Genomic DNA, 18,219 nt, shown 5'->3' with positions numbered 1-18,219 from the left:
AGAAATCTTGGAAGGAACTTCTGGACGAATCTTTGAAGGAACTTCTAGAGGAATCTCAGAAGGAACTTTCGGAAGAATCCCAGTAGGAACTCCTAGGAATGTCTCATAGAGATCACCTGGAAAAACCTCAAAATGAATTCCAGGAGGAATACCAGAATGCGAAGTTGTGCGATTGTATTTTTTAAACCAAGCAAATCAAAATAAATAACAAGCAAACATTCATTTACATAAGATTTTTCCGTTCTCATTGTGAGCTGGGAACGGCAAAGCGGAACGGCACAACGGCAACGGCAGTTTTAGTACATTCCGTGCTTGCCGTTCCTGCCGTTCCGTTCCGTTTTGCCGTTGTCGTTGTGTTTGGCCCTTTACGATTTTGCGATATTTATCTTTTTGCTGATGATACCGTTATATCGATTGCAGCCAGAGATTTGGAGGATGCCGTTTCACAGATGAATGCAGATTTACGTTATCTGAGTAAATGGTTGAAGTACAAACAGTTGAAATTGAATATAATTAGTTAATGAATTTGTAAAACTATGAATAAATAAAAATAATAATAATTAGTTAAGTAAAACAAAATTCATGGTTATTTCGCGGAAGCGTGTAAACTATGGAGTCTCTGTAGAAATTGCAATTTCATAATAGTGAGACAATTGATCGCGTGAGAGACATCTACAATATCTGCGTCATGATTTAGTACAACTTCACTTCGAACTTATCAGTTTACTAGCACTTCATCCATTTGACGATGAATTATATCTCTACGATTTAATGAACTGCCTCCTAACTATGTATCATATTGGCGACAACAACGACCGTATTTCATTGATTCATGGCTCATGTATTTCAGGCAACTGTTTGAGGTGTACGCCACTATGCCAACAACATCGCTAGACAAGATGAGCCGAGTGATCCAGAAATCCACTAGCCTGTGTGCCTGTATCTATGCTTTGATCGGATTCTTCGGTTACGTAGCCTTCAATGGACATCAATTTTCCGGTAACATCTTGGTAAACTTCTCGCCTTCCTACGTATCGGATATCATCAAGATCGGGTTCGTGCTTTCGGTGGCATTCAGTTTCCCGCTGGCGATCTTTCCCTGTCGGGTCAGCTTGTACTCTTTGCTGTACAAGAAAACCCACTCCGACGCGCACATGTACATTCCAGAATCCAAGTTCCGTCCGCTGACAGTGGCCATTGTGTGCACCGCACTGGTGCTGGGTTGGATGGTGCCCTCTATAGAGGTTGTCATCGGGCTGGTGGGGTCCACGATCGGTGTCGCCGTCTGCATAATCATTCCAGCCGCTTGCTACATGCATATCTGCAAAACGAACATCTCCGAGAAACAGCTGGCCCAAGTGATGCTCGTATTTGGCTTTCTGATCATGATTCTTGGTACCTATGCCAATCTGGATGCTATGAATCGAGTTCCAGAGAAAAAGTACGAGAATGTTGTAAAAGACAAGCTTCTTCCCAATCCGGTGGGTATTGTAGAGAAACCAGAGGAAACTTTAGATCGAAAGTTTGAGGAACTGAAACCTAAACTACCGGTTTTACCAGAAGAGAGAAAAGAGGAGCCAATTGTAACGGAAAAGATTATTCCAAAAATTGAAGAACCGGTCACGATTAAGCCTGTTAAAATTGAAGAGCCAGCAATCATCAAAGAAAAGGAAGAAAAGGTACGTTACTTCTGACAAATTTAAGAAAGTTATGCATTAGGAAACTTTGAGATTACATTGCCATACATTATATTCATTCTAAAATCCTCGTTTTTCCTTATAGACCGACATTTCTCCAGATCCGCCCGTGCTTGATCAAAAGAAGGACAAAAAAGAGGAAATAATCGATCATGATGCGATTCTCAAAGAAGAGAAAGAAATCGCCGTCGAGGAGAAGGAGCAAATACAAAAGGAGATCATCGAGTTGCAAAGCGCCAAAAAGGAGCTTGAAGCTCAAGTTGAAAACATCAAAGAACAACTCGTGAAGAAAAACGAGGAAACCCAACAGTTGGTGCTGAAAAAGTTTGACGAAATTGTCGAGAAAATCGACCAGAAAGTGTCCAAAGAAAATGATGAAGTCAAACCGGAACCAGCTAAAGAAGCTTCTCCGGATGCTCAGAAAGACCCCATCGTTCGATTACTTACCGAACAGGGAAAACTAAATGCCAAAGCAAACGAATCTACAAAGTCAGAACCGGCAAAGCCGGAAGTTGAGGTGAAAGACGATCATGCACAAGAGATTAAGTTGCCAGTCGACGAAGTTGCAAACAATGAAACCACCAATGAAACGGAACCACCGCCCCTAGAAAATCATCATAAAGAAGAGGAGAAGGGTGAACCGCTTCCACCGCTGCCGGTGGAGCAGAAGAAAGAACCGGAATCGCCGAAACCGGTCGTGCCAGAAGAGTCAAAACCAGCCAAATCCGACGATGCCGCCAAAGAAAGCGACGATGCTGGCTCGAAGAGAGATCTACTCTCGTTGCGCAATAAGAGAAATATCGCTGAGAATGAGGTAAGTTTGACGGCGGATGATGCCAATTGTAAAAAGACTAGTAATGATCGGATATCAATACCAGTGGCATTGAGTGAGAAAGTACGAAGCGTGGACAATGATCTGCTTGGGCAGGCCGATTTGGGCATGGTCAAGGATAAAATTGTAAACATGATAAGGAGGGATGTAATGCTGGACGATGGGAAACTGTTTAAGTAATAACAGGGTGTCCATCCATCCGGGAAATACGGGAAAACCGGGAAAAACCCGGGAATTCGAAACCACCGGGAAAAATACGGGAAAAACACGGGAAATTGTAAAAGGCACCGGGAAAAATCTTCATGGTGTCTATATGTACTTCATAAGTGTCAAGCAAGTCTTGAATAGAATGACAACATAGCTACATAACAACATAGCAACATTAACAGAGTTGCCGGTTGAATATGTTTTTTTTTAGAAAGGCAGCCTCTCAGGAATTTTAGTAGTTTCTGTTGGATCTTGATAAATTCATGTAAAAGAAATCAGAATATTTCTGCAATTTCTGCAGATTTTTGCAAGATTTCACGGTGGACTTTTCGAGTCTTGTTAGGAGAATCGGAATTCCTGGCGAACTCAGTGAACCTGCAGAAGTTACTTACGGCGAAGAGATTTTCACATTTGAAAAAAAATGTGTCAGTTTCTGGAGGGATTCTGGTGACATTCTTTGTGGAACTCTTAATATATTTCTGCCAGGTCCCTTAAATTTGATCCCTTTGGCTGAAGTCAAGGAGAAAATTATTGAAAAACAGTGATATTGTGCCTATCCGTTTCTGTACAGAATTTTGGAGGAGCTTTAAGTAAAATTCAAATAAAATTCTGAAGAGTAAGTACAATACTGTAAATTACAGCGAATAAAAAAAAACTGCTCATGAAAGACTCTCTGATAGGATCCCATAAGAAATTTCCTACAGATTTCCTTAATAGTAGTAGAATCCACAGAAGAATCTTCTATGGAATCTGTGAAGAAATGTTCAAAATGTATGCTTCCAGGATCCCCGGAAGAGTATACAATAGAATCCCTGATATGTTTACGGCAATATTAGCCAAAGCATTTTAAAAGAAGTTGTAGGTACAACTTTCATGATTTTTTTTTTGGCAGAACCCATGGAGTTTGCATGGAGTACTTCCTAAAGGAAAAAATGTTGAATGTCCTCAAGATATTATTTAATATTGGAGAAGAACTCAAACGTTTTACTTCAAAATTCGGAGAAAATCGGTGTCAAAAGATTTTGGATTCTGCAAGTAAATTGTTTAAAATAACGATGCAAGTAGAACAAAAAGTTGGATGGAGATTTTCACAAAATGTAGCAAATAATTGATACATTTGTTTCTAAAGACCAGGTTTACCAAAAACGTTTCGATATTTTTCTACCGATTTTTTTTATGATATACAACAAAAATTTCGTGAAAAAATCAGACACAGTGACATCAATAATAATATTTTCATATAGATTCCATTTCCTTGTTATAGAAAGGACCTTTTCAACTAACTCTAATCCCAACTTTCGTGTAAGAAGGGGAATTAACACCAGTGATTAAAGAGTTAGTAAGTTTTTTTTAAATCATAATTTATGAAATCAGGAAATGTATAAGATTCGTATCAAGTTATAGACCAAATTAAAACTGTATATAAAAATACACTGAGGAGCGCAAAAATTTGCGTTCGTACATACTCGGGAAGTTAGTCCATACCCGGGAAAAATCCGGGAATCGGAAAACTGAATTTGAATGGACACCCTGTAATAAATGTACCTAAGTATTTATTTCTCTGTAACGGTGTGAGGGAAACATGTTATTTGTGCCGAAATTCCATCTTATTTGAAACATGACAATGAATCGAAAGAAATAAAACAAGAAATAATAGATTGGGTGGGTTTTCTAAAAGGAAATCCTGGAGGTGTTGAAGGCACGGTTGAAGGCCTTGCAATAATCTTGTAGGAAATCCTAAGAGCATTCTATAACACTAGCTCCAATGTGAGTAGCCCGAAAGCATAGTGCTCTAATGCTACTCTTGATACTAACCAGAATTACCATAAGCATGAACTGGAGAGTTGGCGAGGAGTACACATACAGTGATCTTAAGTCGATCCACTACTGCGTCGTCGGTCGACGAATCTCCTCTTTCCCAAGCAGGATTTGGATAAGGACCTCTTTGTCGAAGCACTTCGAGTAGGCTACGCCGAGGAAACTTCAGCTGAATACTTGCTGATGTTCAGCATACTGGTGGAATGAAACGCTCAGCACTCTACGTGCTGCCTGTCTTAGAGCCAGAAGACGACTTCAAAGAGCAAGATCTGATACGAAGAGAGAGGAACGCAAAGTAATGTTCCACATGGCCATGGCCGCTCTCAAAAGAAAGATTGCACTGAGCCTAGGCTAACAGGTACGACAAGGAGCTGTGTAGAGAAGCAAACGTCAATCCCTGGGGATAAGCTTATTGCGTCGTGATCCAGGGCCCAATGACACCAATTGAAATGTTTCCTGACAAGCTGAAATAATTGTAGACAGGCTCTTTCCGAAGCTCAGTTTAACCACATGGCCATCTACACCGTACGTCAACGGGCTGGAAGTAAATGTCGATAAATGTAAGCAATAGCTAAGGGTTCAAACATGTTTGGCAGATAGTTACTTCTAAGGCATTTGGGAGATCCAGAAGCTAGTGTTGCTGCCAGAACCAAGCGATCTGCCAGGAGACTCAGCATCCTAACGATCGATATGCCTGTTGGATACGCTTGGCAAACTACTCCTGAAGAAGACCATCCTGATCATCCTGGTGAAGTGCATGAAAAATTAGAGCGGACCTAGGCGTGGACTGTCTTATAGGCAGTTCGGGTTCCGGATAGGGAAGTTGATAGTGAATGGAATCTGAACAGTCGTTACGAATGCGAAGAAAGCCTCAAAGCAAAAGAGAAGGGGGATAGTGCGCCGTGATAGCTATGGACGTGAAGAACGCATTTTACAGGGTTAGCTGCGAAGCCATTGCCACAGCACTGAACAACATGCGGGTTCCTGACTATCTGTGCAAGGTTCTGAAAAGCTACTTCCAGAACCTAGTCCTGGTCAACGAGATAAACCAGGGTCAGAGGCCGGTTAGAGTCACGGCGGGTATACCACAGGGCTCCATACGGTGGATCATTAGGTATCGGTTTCAGTAATATCGGTTTCAGTCTGTTTTCTGGGTTTTGGAAACAGTAGGTTGTTGGCCTAAGGTTCCCTATCCACCGTAGTGAGGCTGCCACCTTAGGTATAGCTTCCGATGGAGGAGCATTTTATACTCAGCCGCTGTGGATGCCAGAACAGACGCTGTTTGAGAGTAACTTTTTTTTTTTTTTTTCCTTAGTGAGCAGACGCCTGAGACGTAACTCTTCTATCTAGCTGAAGTCAGAAGGACAACAGTGTCCAGGCTGCACTACTAGCTAAACACACAACTCTTAGCTGGCGGTCTTTGTCATCTGGCGGTCTTTGTTTGATTTCTACTCCAGAAGGCGTAGAAATGCTGACAGCGGGACTATCGGTTCCACCAGATGACAGAGGTAGTGGTGGTTAGCAACTGTAAAGCAGTAAGACTATCAGAGCGGACTCGTTGGCTAAGTGGCAGTAGGAGTGTAATATTGCGGAGAAAGGTAGGAAAGCGTTTATGCTACATTTTTCGCAGCGTTCAACGTAGTGAAGTCAGGAAACGACAATGAGGACTGGATATTCGATTCCGGTGCTACAGCGCATCTGTGTCGGAACAGGGAACAATTACTAGAAGCGGAGAACGCGTCGGCTAGCATCAGCGTTGAAAATGTCAAGGGTGTCGTTCAAGGCGATAGGTCATCGTGCTGGCAAAGCGCTCAAACTGGTCTATTCCTATCGCTGCGGGCCAATGAAGACGGCCTGTTGGGCCGTTATATTCTTACTTTCATAGACGATGCAAGCATTGAGGCTTCTATTTCCTGAAATCAAAGATCGACGTGTTTGCAGCTTTTGAAGATTTCTACTCAAGAATGTAACGGGAGAACGCATCAAGAGGATCAGAACGGAGAACGGGAGTTAGTTGTACAATACGACGGTTCTTTAGGCAAAGAGAAATCCACCACGATCGTGATTGTGGTCTTGTATGTCGACGACCTTGTGATACTCTATAATAGTCAGTACAGGGTCAATAAATTGAAGAAGCAAATGGCAGCGAACTGTCGTGTTTAGCATGGTTGTCCCGTGTTGATAGGGATTCCCGTAGAACATGGGACAACTATGCTACACACGGCATAAGTTTTTAATGAAGGACCTCGGTTTGGACTAAGTGCTTAGGTTCCGATTGACGTGTCAGAAGGACAACGTTTGCTTGAAGTAGGAGCGCTATGTTCAGCAGTTGCAAGATCGTTTCGGCATGGAAGATTGTGTTCCCGTAGCGACCCCGGCGGACGGAGGTTGATCAAGCAGATGAGGCCCAGTACCGATGAATAACGGAAGCAGATGCTGAACGTTCCGTTCCGTGAGTTGGTAGGAGGTCTCTAGTTCCTGGCACAAGGCACGCATCCGGACGTTTGTTTCGCCGTGAATCAAGTTAGCCTGTTCAGTAGCGACTCAGGAAAAGTGCATTGGATAGCTGCAAAGCGTATTTTGCGGTATCTAAAAGGGTTGCGAAATCTGTAGCTCATCTACAGCAAGCAAGCAAAATATGTCGTTGGATTCAGTACTGCAGACTGGGACAACAATGTTGAGACGCGACGTTCCATCATTGGATAAGTTTTCATGAAATCAGGTGGATCGATTTCGTCCGATTGCAGTAACCTCAGAATCTTATAGTTCATAATAAGCTATCTATATAATAATAAATAATAAAAATGGAATGGTGTTTGTATGTCACGAATAGGCTCGGGAACGGGCCAACGGATCTACATCATTCTTTCAGTGTTCCATTCGTTCAAGGTTCCGACGTATTTGTACGAAAAAATAATAGGGAAAATCGACCGGCAACGCACCGAAAACGAGAAAGTTTGAAATTCCAAAGCAAAAGAGGTTTATAAAAATCACATCCAAGAAAAGAAAGCTATGCAAAACTAACCAGCGATATATCATATTTCAGCTCGGTCACGATTCAAATGGGAGCAACTTTCTGATAATTGAAAAAATCCCCTAACTATATTCTAGTTCATTGTAGTCAAATATTTGATCTTGAGCACTTTTAGTTGAATCACGAGAAAACGAAATGATATCAGATGGTAGCAATACTAAAAGACGAAATTGTTAGATTTTGGCTACTTTTTAGTGGCAATGCCCAATTGTGAACCACGGTTTTATAAAGTCTTTCTACGATATCGGTCCAAGGGAGTTATTATGACGCAACTGGTGCTGCACAAAATAGGTATTTATATCCCGCAAAACTGCTAGATGTACACAAGCAAGGCAGAATCATGTTTCCGCGGAGTGTTTTTTTTTCTTAATTTGGTGTTTCAATAACTAATGGAAAAGATTAATTTAAACTGAAATACACCATATTGTTCCAACACGTGTTCATTGTGGTGTGGTTGCATTCGAGAAAAAAAAACAAAAAAAGGAATCGCTGCTTGCGTCGATCGCTTCCGGGAACCGGGAGAAAAAAATCACACCAAATTTATATTCATGTCGACTGTTCGTTTTTTTTTTTTTGCTTCCTTTGTTTGAGTGATTATTTTTCAACGGCGTTTCAATCGCTGTACAACAGGTGAGATGAAGAACCGGGGAGTTTTTGTGGTTTGTTCGGTAATGAATTAATTTTTGAGCGGACAAGGATTTCCTCAATTGTGGAGTGCAATTTTATGTTGTGGCATGAAAATGATACTCATACATAGTTCAATATGCCATTTTCCAAACTTTCTTCGTGTCTATTGATACTTTTTGGACATTTGGTCGGCGTTAAGTCAGAGAGGACCATGTGTCTTTTACTTAATTTCTAGCAAAACGACTTTAAAGTTTGCAACTATAAGTTTTGAGTTTTTCAACCAATGTTCTTGATTTTTTGCCATAAATCTTAATAACTATTTATCACAACATCGCTTTGTATTGATCGCGAAAAAACGTAAAACAAAGCTTGAAAACAAGAAATTGCTAAGTTATAGATTGTACTTAGTCCACTCTGACTGAACGGTTTTTGGAAAATTTTCAACCAACTACAGTTTACACTTATGTTTTTTACATATTTGATGAAAAAATAATGCACAAGTAGGACAACAGTTAATAGGAGTAGTGTATAATGTGAGCAGGAAGTTTGCAATTTGTTATTTCTGTTATTACACTGTTGATTACCATATTCAACTTTTATGTTCAGTCTGAGTGGACCAAGTACAACAGTTCAATATCACGTGAAGGGTAGTCCATTAATGAGCTATTTAAGGATTCTCAACTTGAACGTTTGATAGCTAACAACTTTTGAATGTATTCTCATAGTTCGGTACGTTTTTGAAATATTGTAGTTACACAGTAACTGTGTAACTGTTCATAATAATTTATTCAGAAAACTGGCATTTTTCAAAAATTCGTTCAGACAGAGTGAACCAAGTACACAATTCTTAAATAATCTGTAAAATCAATTTCTTCATGAAACGGGTATTGGTACATTTCAATATGATGCCCAACAGCTACTAAACAAACATATTTTGATTTGAAAAGGATTACGAAGAGTCCTTTTTATCCAAGAGTGATGGGTTTGACGATGGCTTATCAAGCGTCGTCATATAGTGAAAATGTGTTTAAATAATTTCAATTTTAGTCTTTTATAATTATAGATTAGCTAAATTAAATAAAGTAACAAAAATTAGCAAAATAGTAAATGGAATAGTATTTGAAAGTAACTAGGTTTTGAATTAAAGCATTTCTTTACAAAATTAAACTAAAATAGAATCTGAATAATCATACCATTGCTTTAAATATTGACTATAATTTAAACGCTTGATTCGTCATGCCTCCAGCATACGCTTAATCGCTGTCGCATGATCTAACAACAGTTGATTACGCGCAGTGCTGGAGGGACCGACAGGGCTTATTACCAGTCCATACTAACCCTCTAACTACTAACAAGACTGGGAAGCCAACGATCACTCATTGCACTTTTGATAGTAGTATTAGTAGTAGTAGTTAGTAGTAGTAGTAGGAATAGTAGTAATAGTAGCAGCATTTTATTAACAAGTAGATTCGCACTATTCTTTTTCACTTCTTCGAAATTATTTTTATAGCAACTATAAACTCAGGAGTGGATAGCATAACGACATTGATTGCAGCAGGGTCCAACCTTATTATGTAATGCAAGAGTGCATGTGGGATGTCTCTGCATTACTTATATCTTCTAGTTAAGACAGGGCAGGGTGATAAGAAAATCGCATTAGTGAATGAACAATTTAGAATCTAAATTTTAGATGTTGAATGCTGTTCACTCAAGAAGTTCGCTGGTGCAGAAAAAAACTTTTGAATCTCTCTATTTCTTAGCATAGTAACAAGAAACTATTTTTAAAACTGAATATAAATTATGCTCTCTATGATGCTCAACAATGCTATAAACAGAATACTAAAATTTGCGGGCCGCCCTTTTGTGGAGTTTGGCGGCCCACTGTCTTCTTGTCATTTCAGGTTCATTTTGTACAACGCGTGGCTACATAGAGTGAACAATACCATCATCTAGGGGGCATTTTGGAGCTAAATTCGGTGAGTCTGTTCCATTATATTTACGTTGTCATTATTTTAAATTCACCATGGATAGTTGCGGCCTTTTTTTTTACATGCATATTGTTATGCATCTGTTTGTGCACATTTGTTGTTACCCATCTTTCGTGTATTTACTCAACTAGCACTGTAAAGTTCGTCACTTCGAGTGTCGGCCTAAATTCTTAGTATTCATTTCATTAAAACTACTATTCAGGCCAAACATTTCAATAGGTCCTATCTGCATTTAAGAGGCTCTCTTTGTTCACTTTCTCTTTCAATTATTGCAATGTAATGGTACACTTTTCAACTATTTTTGCAGTACAAATCAAAAGACGATTGTTTTGGCCATCGTTCAATGCAAGGAGACAATCATAATATAAATAACCAGTTGAGATATTAACAAAAGAGAGGGAAACCAAAGAGAGCCTCTCTTCTGCAGATAGGACCTTTAGACATGTTTGGCCTGTATTGTTGTACAGTCCACATATGTGATGTTGCCACGATGGCAGAGCACGTTGAGTACCGGTTTGTCCACATCTGCTAGAACTTTTGGCTGGGGGTGGGTCTGGTTTGCAGGTTTAGCGGGGGCCAACCACAATTTGGGAGAGTGAGGGGGGTGGGATCTCTGCATTGAACTCACTACTCATCAATTGCGTGGGGTATCTAGAAGACGATTGACGATAAGATTGGAAAAAAGCTTGCAGTTGGGACTAGACTAAAATAGTGGCCGATAGAAAACAACGCGCTAGACAGCATTATTATTATTATTTTTTTTTTTTTTAATATTTACCCATAGGCTTTTCGCCGGTTGACAGTATAGTATTTAGCTGTGTACGAAGATACGGATTAGTTGGTGTACAGATGACAGGGTTCTCACGGGAAGTGCTTCAAGCGAGGCTTACATAACAACTGACAATAAAGAAACCTATTTTCCTTGACTTTCTACGCAATGGACATCTGACCGAACACACGTATTTTCGTTAATCTCCTAGGCATTATTAAGACATGACGTATGTGCATGACGGAACAACTAGCAGGACACAGTTCCAGACGTCTCTTTTTAATAACGGCATTCAGCATATTTCCAATAAAACTACACTTCAATAAAGCAAAGACTAAAGCTGCTATGATAGAACAGATCAGAATGACTTAATTGACTTATTTACTACATATTGGAGATCTACTTCGAATAACTGACAAATTGACAAGAACCTAACTAAATACATGGACCATACTACAAAAAACAATTGACAAAAAGAAAAAGGGAAAACTTTTATTAAAACTATTTTTGTTCAACGCAGGCCAAAACAGTGTCGACTTGGGCCACGATATGCCTACGTACTTCTGTGTGTTGAAACAAAAATAGAGGCTCATAGAAGCAAACGTAGGGAAAGGGTGCGGTGTTAGAACATAAGCACAGTGTGCTACCGCCGTAATCACTATGAAAAAAAAAAAAAAAAAAAAAAGGATTACGAAGAATAAGGTAATTTCAACTATTTTTCTTAGAGACACATGGTCCACTCTGTCTGCACGCGAAATGCCACAATATGCTTCAACACGATGATCTGTGAAATACGATATTGACCATAATAAAATGGAATTTCACATGCTTTCTTGATCAATAATCATCAGAAAATGCGTTAGGGAGTCATACGATTTGGAAACGTATAAAATTTTGATGATGAACTATTTTATTTATTGGATTTCAACCAATACATATTTTTTCAGGTCTCTTGACATCAAGCATATGGTCCACTCTGTCTGCAAACTATTATCGATTTTTGCAGTTCAATCAAAAGAAAATTGTGCTATAACTCTCGTTAATAGTAACATTAAGAAAAATGGGTGAATGTTCCAAGTAGCTTAAGTAATTCTTAATCGAATGCCCTAAAAATCTAATTTTCGTCAATTTTGTTATTTGGTCCCCTCTGGCTTAACGCCGACCATTTAAAGTGCTAACTTTAACCCAGTAACTAAACAATAATGGAAACATTTTCATAACTAATGCGTTTTTCTTGGTTTTTAGTTGTGCATTCTACATAATTTTCTTAATTTTGTGTATTCTTTCAGGTCAATAAAACACATGCTTTCAGCTAAAAGAGCTTCGTGCCTACATCTATTGGTTCCGGTTCGTCCCTTTCGAACTGCTTCAAGTCATCTTCCCATCAACAGAGATATATGCAGTCGGATGCTTCGCAAGTGGCATCGAAAAGGTGAGTGATAATTTCATTGTTTTAAAATGTTTCTAACCCATTGAAATATTAAAAAATAACGATTGAACGGAATTTTATGCGTTATGTATGCGAATCGTTATCTTCGGCGCGATTTCCTTAATATTAATTGAGGAACGGTAACCCGTAACTGGACCTTCTCCTTATAACGTTGAAATGAAAGGGTTAACCAGAAAGTGTCAGCTCAGATGAAATGGTCAGTGGACACCGCCCCTTTTCAATTGACCTGTGGCTATGTATGTATAAATTTCCATTTCCAATTGTGACTAAGCTGTAGGTCACGAAATGCGCTCAAATTCAACGTTTAGCTTTTTGACTTGTCAGGTCGATGACTTGCTCTCCAGACGTATGGTGTTGCCGTTTAGGCAATACCACCACAATTCTCACCTTCAGCATGACATCGCCAGTCTTGAGTGATTGCGGTTTCGAGTTTCTTGCAATCTCGATTATTTCCCCCAGCCGACGGGAGCGGTGACACATTTAATGAACCATGAACCATTTTGCTGCTGTATCGGTTTCCTTCTTGTATAGCGGGTGTCATACATGTGCATAATCTGTTTAGCTGGATTTCTGTTCCTAGCGTACACAAGTTTATGGATGCCCCCCTCATTCTGAATAGAGTTTATTCTCATTTGAGAAAGGTTGCTGTGATTATCGTCTCCATTCGTTTTGCGTGACAGTGGAAAACTAAAAACAATTCGTTTTCGTTAAACTTTCCTATTCTTCATCTCCAATGAGAAAGCTTGATTATACTACGGTATTATACTACGGTATACTACGGGATTTTCAACAGTTCCTCGTTCTAGTATGAAAGGCGACAGCATGCAAAAAACCGGAAGAAGATTGTCGTTGCTGCTTTCTGACATCATACCTCCTCGGTCGGATGTAGGTATATCTCTGACATTGAACCTCGTTGGCTTTAAATATTCTTGCTGGCAAAAATGCTCCTTGCTGTCTGGATTGTGGCTAATCGAGCAATGTTTCTTTCGATTTTTTATGTATAGAGATTCTATTAGAGAGTCCCCATTGTGAAGAATGGGAGAGATGTCAAGGCTTCTTGGCTTACGTAGGTAATCTTTCAATTTAAAAATAAGAAATTTAATAACTCAATCTTGATGTCTTTTAAATGGTTTGAATACGAACGAGAAATATTTCGAATCGAATCGATTTAAAAAAAATATTTGGCATAGACCACAAATCCGAAATTTTCTCAGTGTACGTAGAAACAAGTTATAAGCTTATTGAAGTACATACCTGTAACTAGTCTTGATATAAAAGAAAAACAATTTCTATTGATGTTTCGCTAGAAACTGTTTTCAAGATTTCGGTAGAATTAAGTAAGTGCAATAACGTGAGCCGTGAAATACGAAGGCGCATCATCAGTGGAAGTCGTGCCAACTATGGGCTCCAGAAGAAACTGCGGTCAAAAAAGATTCACCCCCGCACCAAATGTACCATGTACAAGACGTTAATAAGACCGGTGGCTCTCTACGGACACGAGACATGGACGATGCTCGAGGAGGACCTGCAAGCACTCGGAGTTTTCGGAGATCTTCGGCGCACTATGGGCCAGAAATTAAAATTTCGCGACAAAATTCAAAAAAGTTGTTTTTCTAAGATCAATCAATTTCCATATTTGTATGATTGTTTGGGCTATGTTTGATTGCATACCGACTGATTTTTTCGATTTGTAAAAAAATTGTATCGGTTTTTGTATGGAGAAACTTCTTATAAGCGAAAATTCTCGATTTTAACCAATATTAAGAAAAATGTGATTTGTGGTGAAAAATGTGCCCAAAAAATGTAACACATACATTTCCTAAAAGTAAATTTTGTATATTTTGCATATTTGATGCACAAATTGCGATGTTTTTAAGTTTAAAACATAAATTTTACAATATTTACTCAAATTTTACGGTTTATTTGCCAATGTGTTCAAAAAGTAGGAGTATTCGATCGTATTCGACATGCAACCGGTCTAGGATGCTAGTTTAGACTCTACTTTTTCGAATGCTACCGGACTTTTTTGCGGGAATTTGCGGGAAAGCAAGTTAGAGTGATTTTGGTGCTTGCTTTAATTTTACAATATTTCACGCTGTGCTTCAATAATCATCCACTCTTGACATTACGACTTTATGGCTTGCGCAATGACTTTATGGCTTGCGAAACAATATATATAGCAACAAACAACTTTCATTCTGGAAGGGTTTGTTTCAGATATAAATGTAATTATAAACTTTTAAATCAATACCACAGACTTACTCAATGTGCAAAGTTTCGGTATATCAATCCGTGTGATCAATTAGAATTTTATATTAACTCAACGTACATACATATGTACAGATGAATACATTATTAGTGTGTGAAATAAGGAACGAATCCACAGCTCAAGTGAGATTTTAACTCACGACCTTTATATGCTACACTAGTGCTTTACCGACTTAGCTACAGAGCCAATCAATGACACGGCGTTTTAAATATTTAAGGAAAATCAAATCTTTCCCCTAATCGCAAATATATTCATCCCACTTGTACATAATATACGAAGTACGAACATATAAAGAGCGAACATAATTTGTTAATTGTTAAAATACTGGCTCCGCGTAATTTGGTCGAGTGTCATTTGGCCGAACGTCATTTGGCTGAACGCCGTCTGGCTGAAGAAGAAACGACCGTGGCACTGTTCTCCACGTCAGTATTACTCAAAATATTCGCCTATGATTAAAAGGAGGAAAAATCTTCGATAAAATATTATCAGTTTCAACGCCAACTAATCCCTGAATTGTGAAACTAGAAAGAATAGTGAATGATTGGAGGAAGGAAGAAGGATAAATAATGATAAACATATTGGCAGCTAGAATGTGGATACACAGAAATAAAATTAAAAAAAAAACCAAAATGTGAAAAGGGGTCTCTGAATTATTTTGTACATAATTCGGCCAAGCGGCGTTCGGCCAAATGCCGGACATCTAAAACACCTGAGCAGCGATTTTTTCACCAAAAACTTATCCATTTATAAAAAAATTGAGCTAATATTAAATCATAATTGACCAGACCAATGGATGTAGCGAAACTTTGCACTTTGGGTAAGTGTGTTGTATTGATATAAACGCCTACAATCACAGTCTTACCTGAAACAATCCTTACAGAATAATAGAAGTTTGTTGCTATGTGTATTGTTTCGCAAGCCATAAAGAGATTGCGTCGTAATGGCAAAAGTCTATCTTAGTGTGGAGGGTTATTGAAAAACATTGAAAAACATTGTAAAATTAACGCATGCACTAAAATCATTCCATCTTGGTTTCCCACAAATTCCCGCAAAAAAGTCCGGCAGCTTCCGAAAAAGAAGAGTCTCAACTAGCTTCCTAGATCGGTTGCATGTCGAATACTACTACTTTTTTTACAAATTGGCAAATAAACCGTAGTATTTGAGTAAATATTGTAATATTTTAATTTAAACTTAAAGACATCGCAATTTGTACATCAAAAATGCAAAATCTTGCGTTTAGTATCACATAGGCGTATCTACAATGATCGTTTTCTCTTCATCGATTTTCTCTTTGGATTATTCTGTGAAATACGACCAATATTGGAATGATCTCCCGGCATGTTTCGCTGAAGGACAGCTAGAAATAGCATCTAAAATAATGAATAGAACCGAAAATGATTTGCAGGCCAAGTTATTAACCAAAGATAAAATCCATGAAGAGAAATCAATTACTGTAGATAAGCCCGTATGATACCAAGCGCGAGAAATGTACTAAATTTGCTGTTAGGAAATGTAGGTGTTATATATGTTGGGCACATTTTTCACCACAAATTACATTTTTCTTAATATTGGTTTAAATCGAGAATTTTCGCTTATAAGAAGTTTCTCCATACAAAAAACGATACAATTTTTTTTTACAAATAAAAAAATCAGTCGGTATGCAATCAAACATAGCCCAAACAGTCATACATATATGAAAATTTATTAATCTGAAGAAAAAAACAACTTTTTTGAATTTTGTCGCGAAATTTTGATTTCTGGCCCATAGTGCGGCGGTGTGCAGGAGAACGGTGTGTGGCGGAGAAGGATGAACCACGAGCTCGCTGCACTTTACGGCGAACACAGTATCCAGAAAGTGGCCAAAGCTGGAAGGATACGGTGGGCAGGGCATGTTGCAAGAATGCCGGACAACAACCCTGCAAAGTTGGTGTTTGCTAACCATCCGGTTGGTACAAGAAGGCGTGGAGCGCAGAGAGCACGATGGGCGGACCAGGTGGAGCGTGATCTGGCGAGTGTTGGGCGTGACCGAGGATGGAGAGCTGCAGCTGCAAATCGAGTATTATGGCGGCAAATTGTTGATTCAGTATTATCATGAATTTGATGTGAACTAAATAAATGAAAAATGAAAGTAAGTGCATACACGTACAAACACGTAAATAGTATCACAAAAGATCAAATATGGTCGCAGTGATAATGTACCAGACATGAAAAACACGTAAATACCCGAATTATTTTTGAAAATATTTCTTACAATTTCTTCCGTTTTCTCATACATACTATCTATATTCTCCTTTTTTCCTCCGTATACAACTCGTATGTTAACATCCATATCATCGGTTTCCTGCAACAGGGACACAACTCAAAAAATGAAAATTTTCAGAATGAGCGTTTGAAAATTGGGAATCTTGGAGCACCTTCTACAAGTTCACTTTTTTCTCTCATCATGTGACAACACTATACGAATTTTTATTGTTGTATCATAGAAAAGGACTGAAGGACTATCTGTTTCATGAATTTCGGATAACTATTTTTCAACGACTATTGAAAAAGTTGCCTGATTTTGAGTTATGCCCTTATTGCAAAAAAATTGGTGAAAATGCAAAAATCTCGAGTTTCTCAACGAATTTTGGAACGGGTCTTTGTGAGATGAAAGTTTACATAGTTTTTCGTCATTTGCCTTCAAAACCTCATAAATAGACGGGCTTGGTGGTCTAGTGGCTACTGCTTCTGCTTCGTATGCAGAAGGTCATGGGTTCAATCCCTGGCCCGTCCTTTTCATCCTACTTTGTATCTTTCTATCCACTTCTCGCTCTCTATTCTATCTTTCTATTCACTTCCACGCTCTCTCTTCTCTACATATACGACTCATGTATATTCATATGTTCATAGCCATCGCTAGAACCAGAAACGAATTGAAAAAAGTCGTTTCCCTCCCTTCCAACTTCTACTCACAGCACAGTGTATATATAACGCCTATAAGTTATGCAACCAAAGCGTGCTGTGCCGCTTGACCTTATTCACCTTATTCACCATACAATCTATCACGAACACTATAAATAACCCCTATCCATGGATCGCATCACCGACCCAACGGTGACTCCCAGATCTCCCATCCTTTCCGTCTAACAAATACCCCAGTCCGTGCGGGTTGTGGGGACGCAGAGTGCTCTCGGTCTCTAGTAGCAACAACCAGTACACTTTAACATTCCTTTCCCTTCCCAGCTGACTATAAGGACTTGGCCGGCGCCGTTATTGATCAAATATGCATGAGCTGCTAAAATTGCACTTTGAGAATAAGTGGAATGTCTAAGCCCCTTATTCAGTTGGATCTCAGTGCAATTGGTACCAGTTCAGATCAATCACGGAGGAGCAACCATTGACATGTATAGTCAGAATTGATCGTTTTTTTTTTGATCGATTTGCCTTCAAAACCTCATAAATGACATATTTTGAGTTGTGTCCCTATTGCAGGAAACCGACGATATCAAGTCTTTGCTGATTTTTTTGTGCTGATGTCGTTCATCAATA

General features: G+C 38.9%; 1 protein-coding gene across 4 annotated transcripts in view; it reads left to right on the top strand.

The window, feature by feature from the left end:
- The window catches only part of LOC109398252 (putative sodium-coupled neutral amino acid transporter 10), a 629,771-nt gene that overhangs the window by 4,937 nt on the left and 606,615 nt on the right, over positions 1-18,219 (top strand). For 3 of the 4 annotated variants that reach the window (XR_009995593.1, XR_009995592.1, XR_009995594.1), the window contains exons 3-5: positions 851-1,679; positions 1,783-2,511; positions 12,262-12,404. Coding sequence is in view for 1 of the 4 variants with exons in the window: in XM_019670578.3 (XP_019526123.3) it covers positions 851-1,679; positions 1,783-2,709 (1,756 nt within the window). In the remaining 3 variants the exon portion in view is untranslated. Of the gene's footprint in view, positions 1-850; positions 1,680-1,782; positions 4,304-12,261; positions 12,405-18,219 lie in introns of those variants that run through there. The other variant, XM_019670578.3, reaches the window with a different exon arrangement.

The sequence above is a fragment of the Aedes albopictus genome, chromosome 3 (assembly GCF_035046485.1).
Source record: "Aedes albopictus strain Foshan chromosome 3, AalbF5, whole genome shotgun sequence".
Taxonomy (NCBI): Eukaryota; Metazoa; Arthropoda; class Insecta; order Diptera; family Culicidae; genus Aedes; species Aedes albopictus.
The sequence above is the reverse complement of the archived record's forward strand: the minus strand, read 5'-3'. Positions and strand labels throughout refer to the sequence as shown.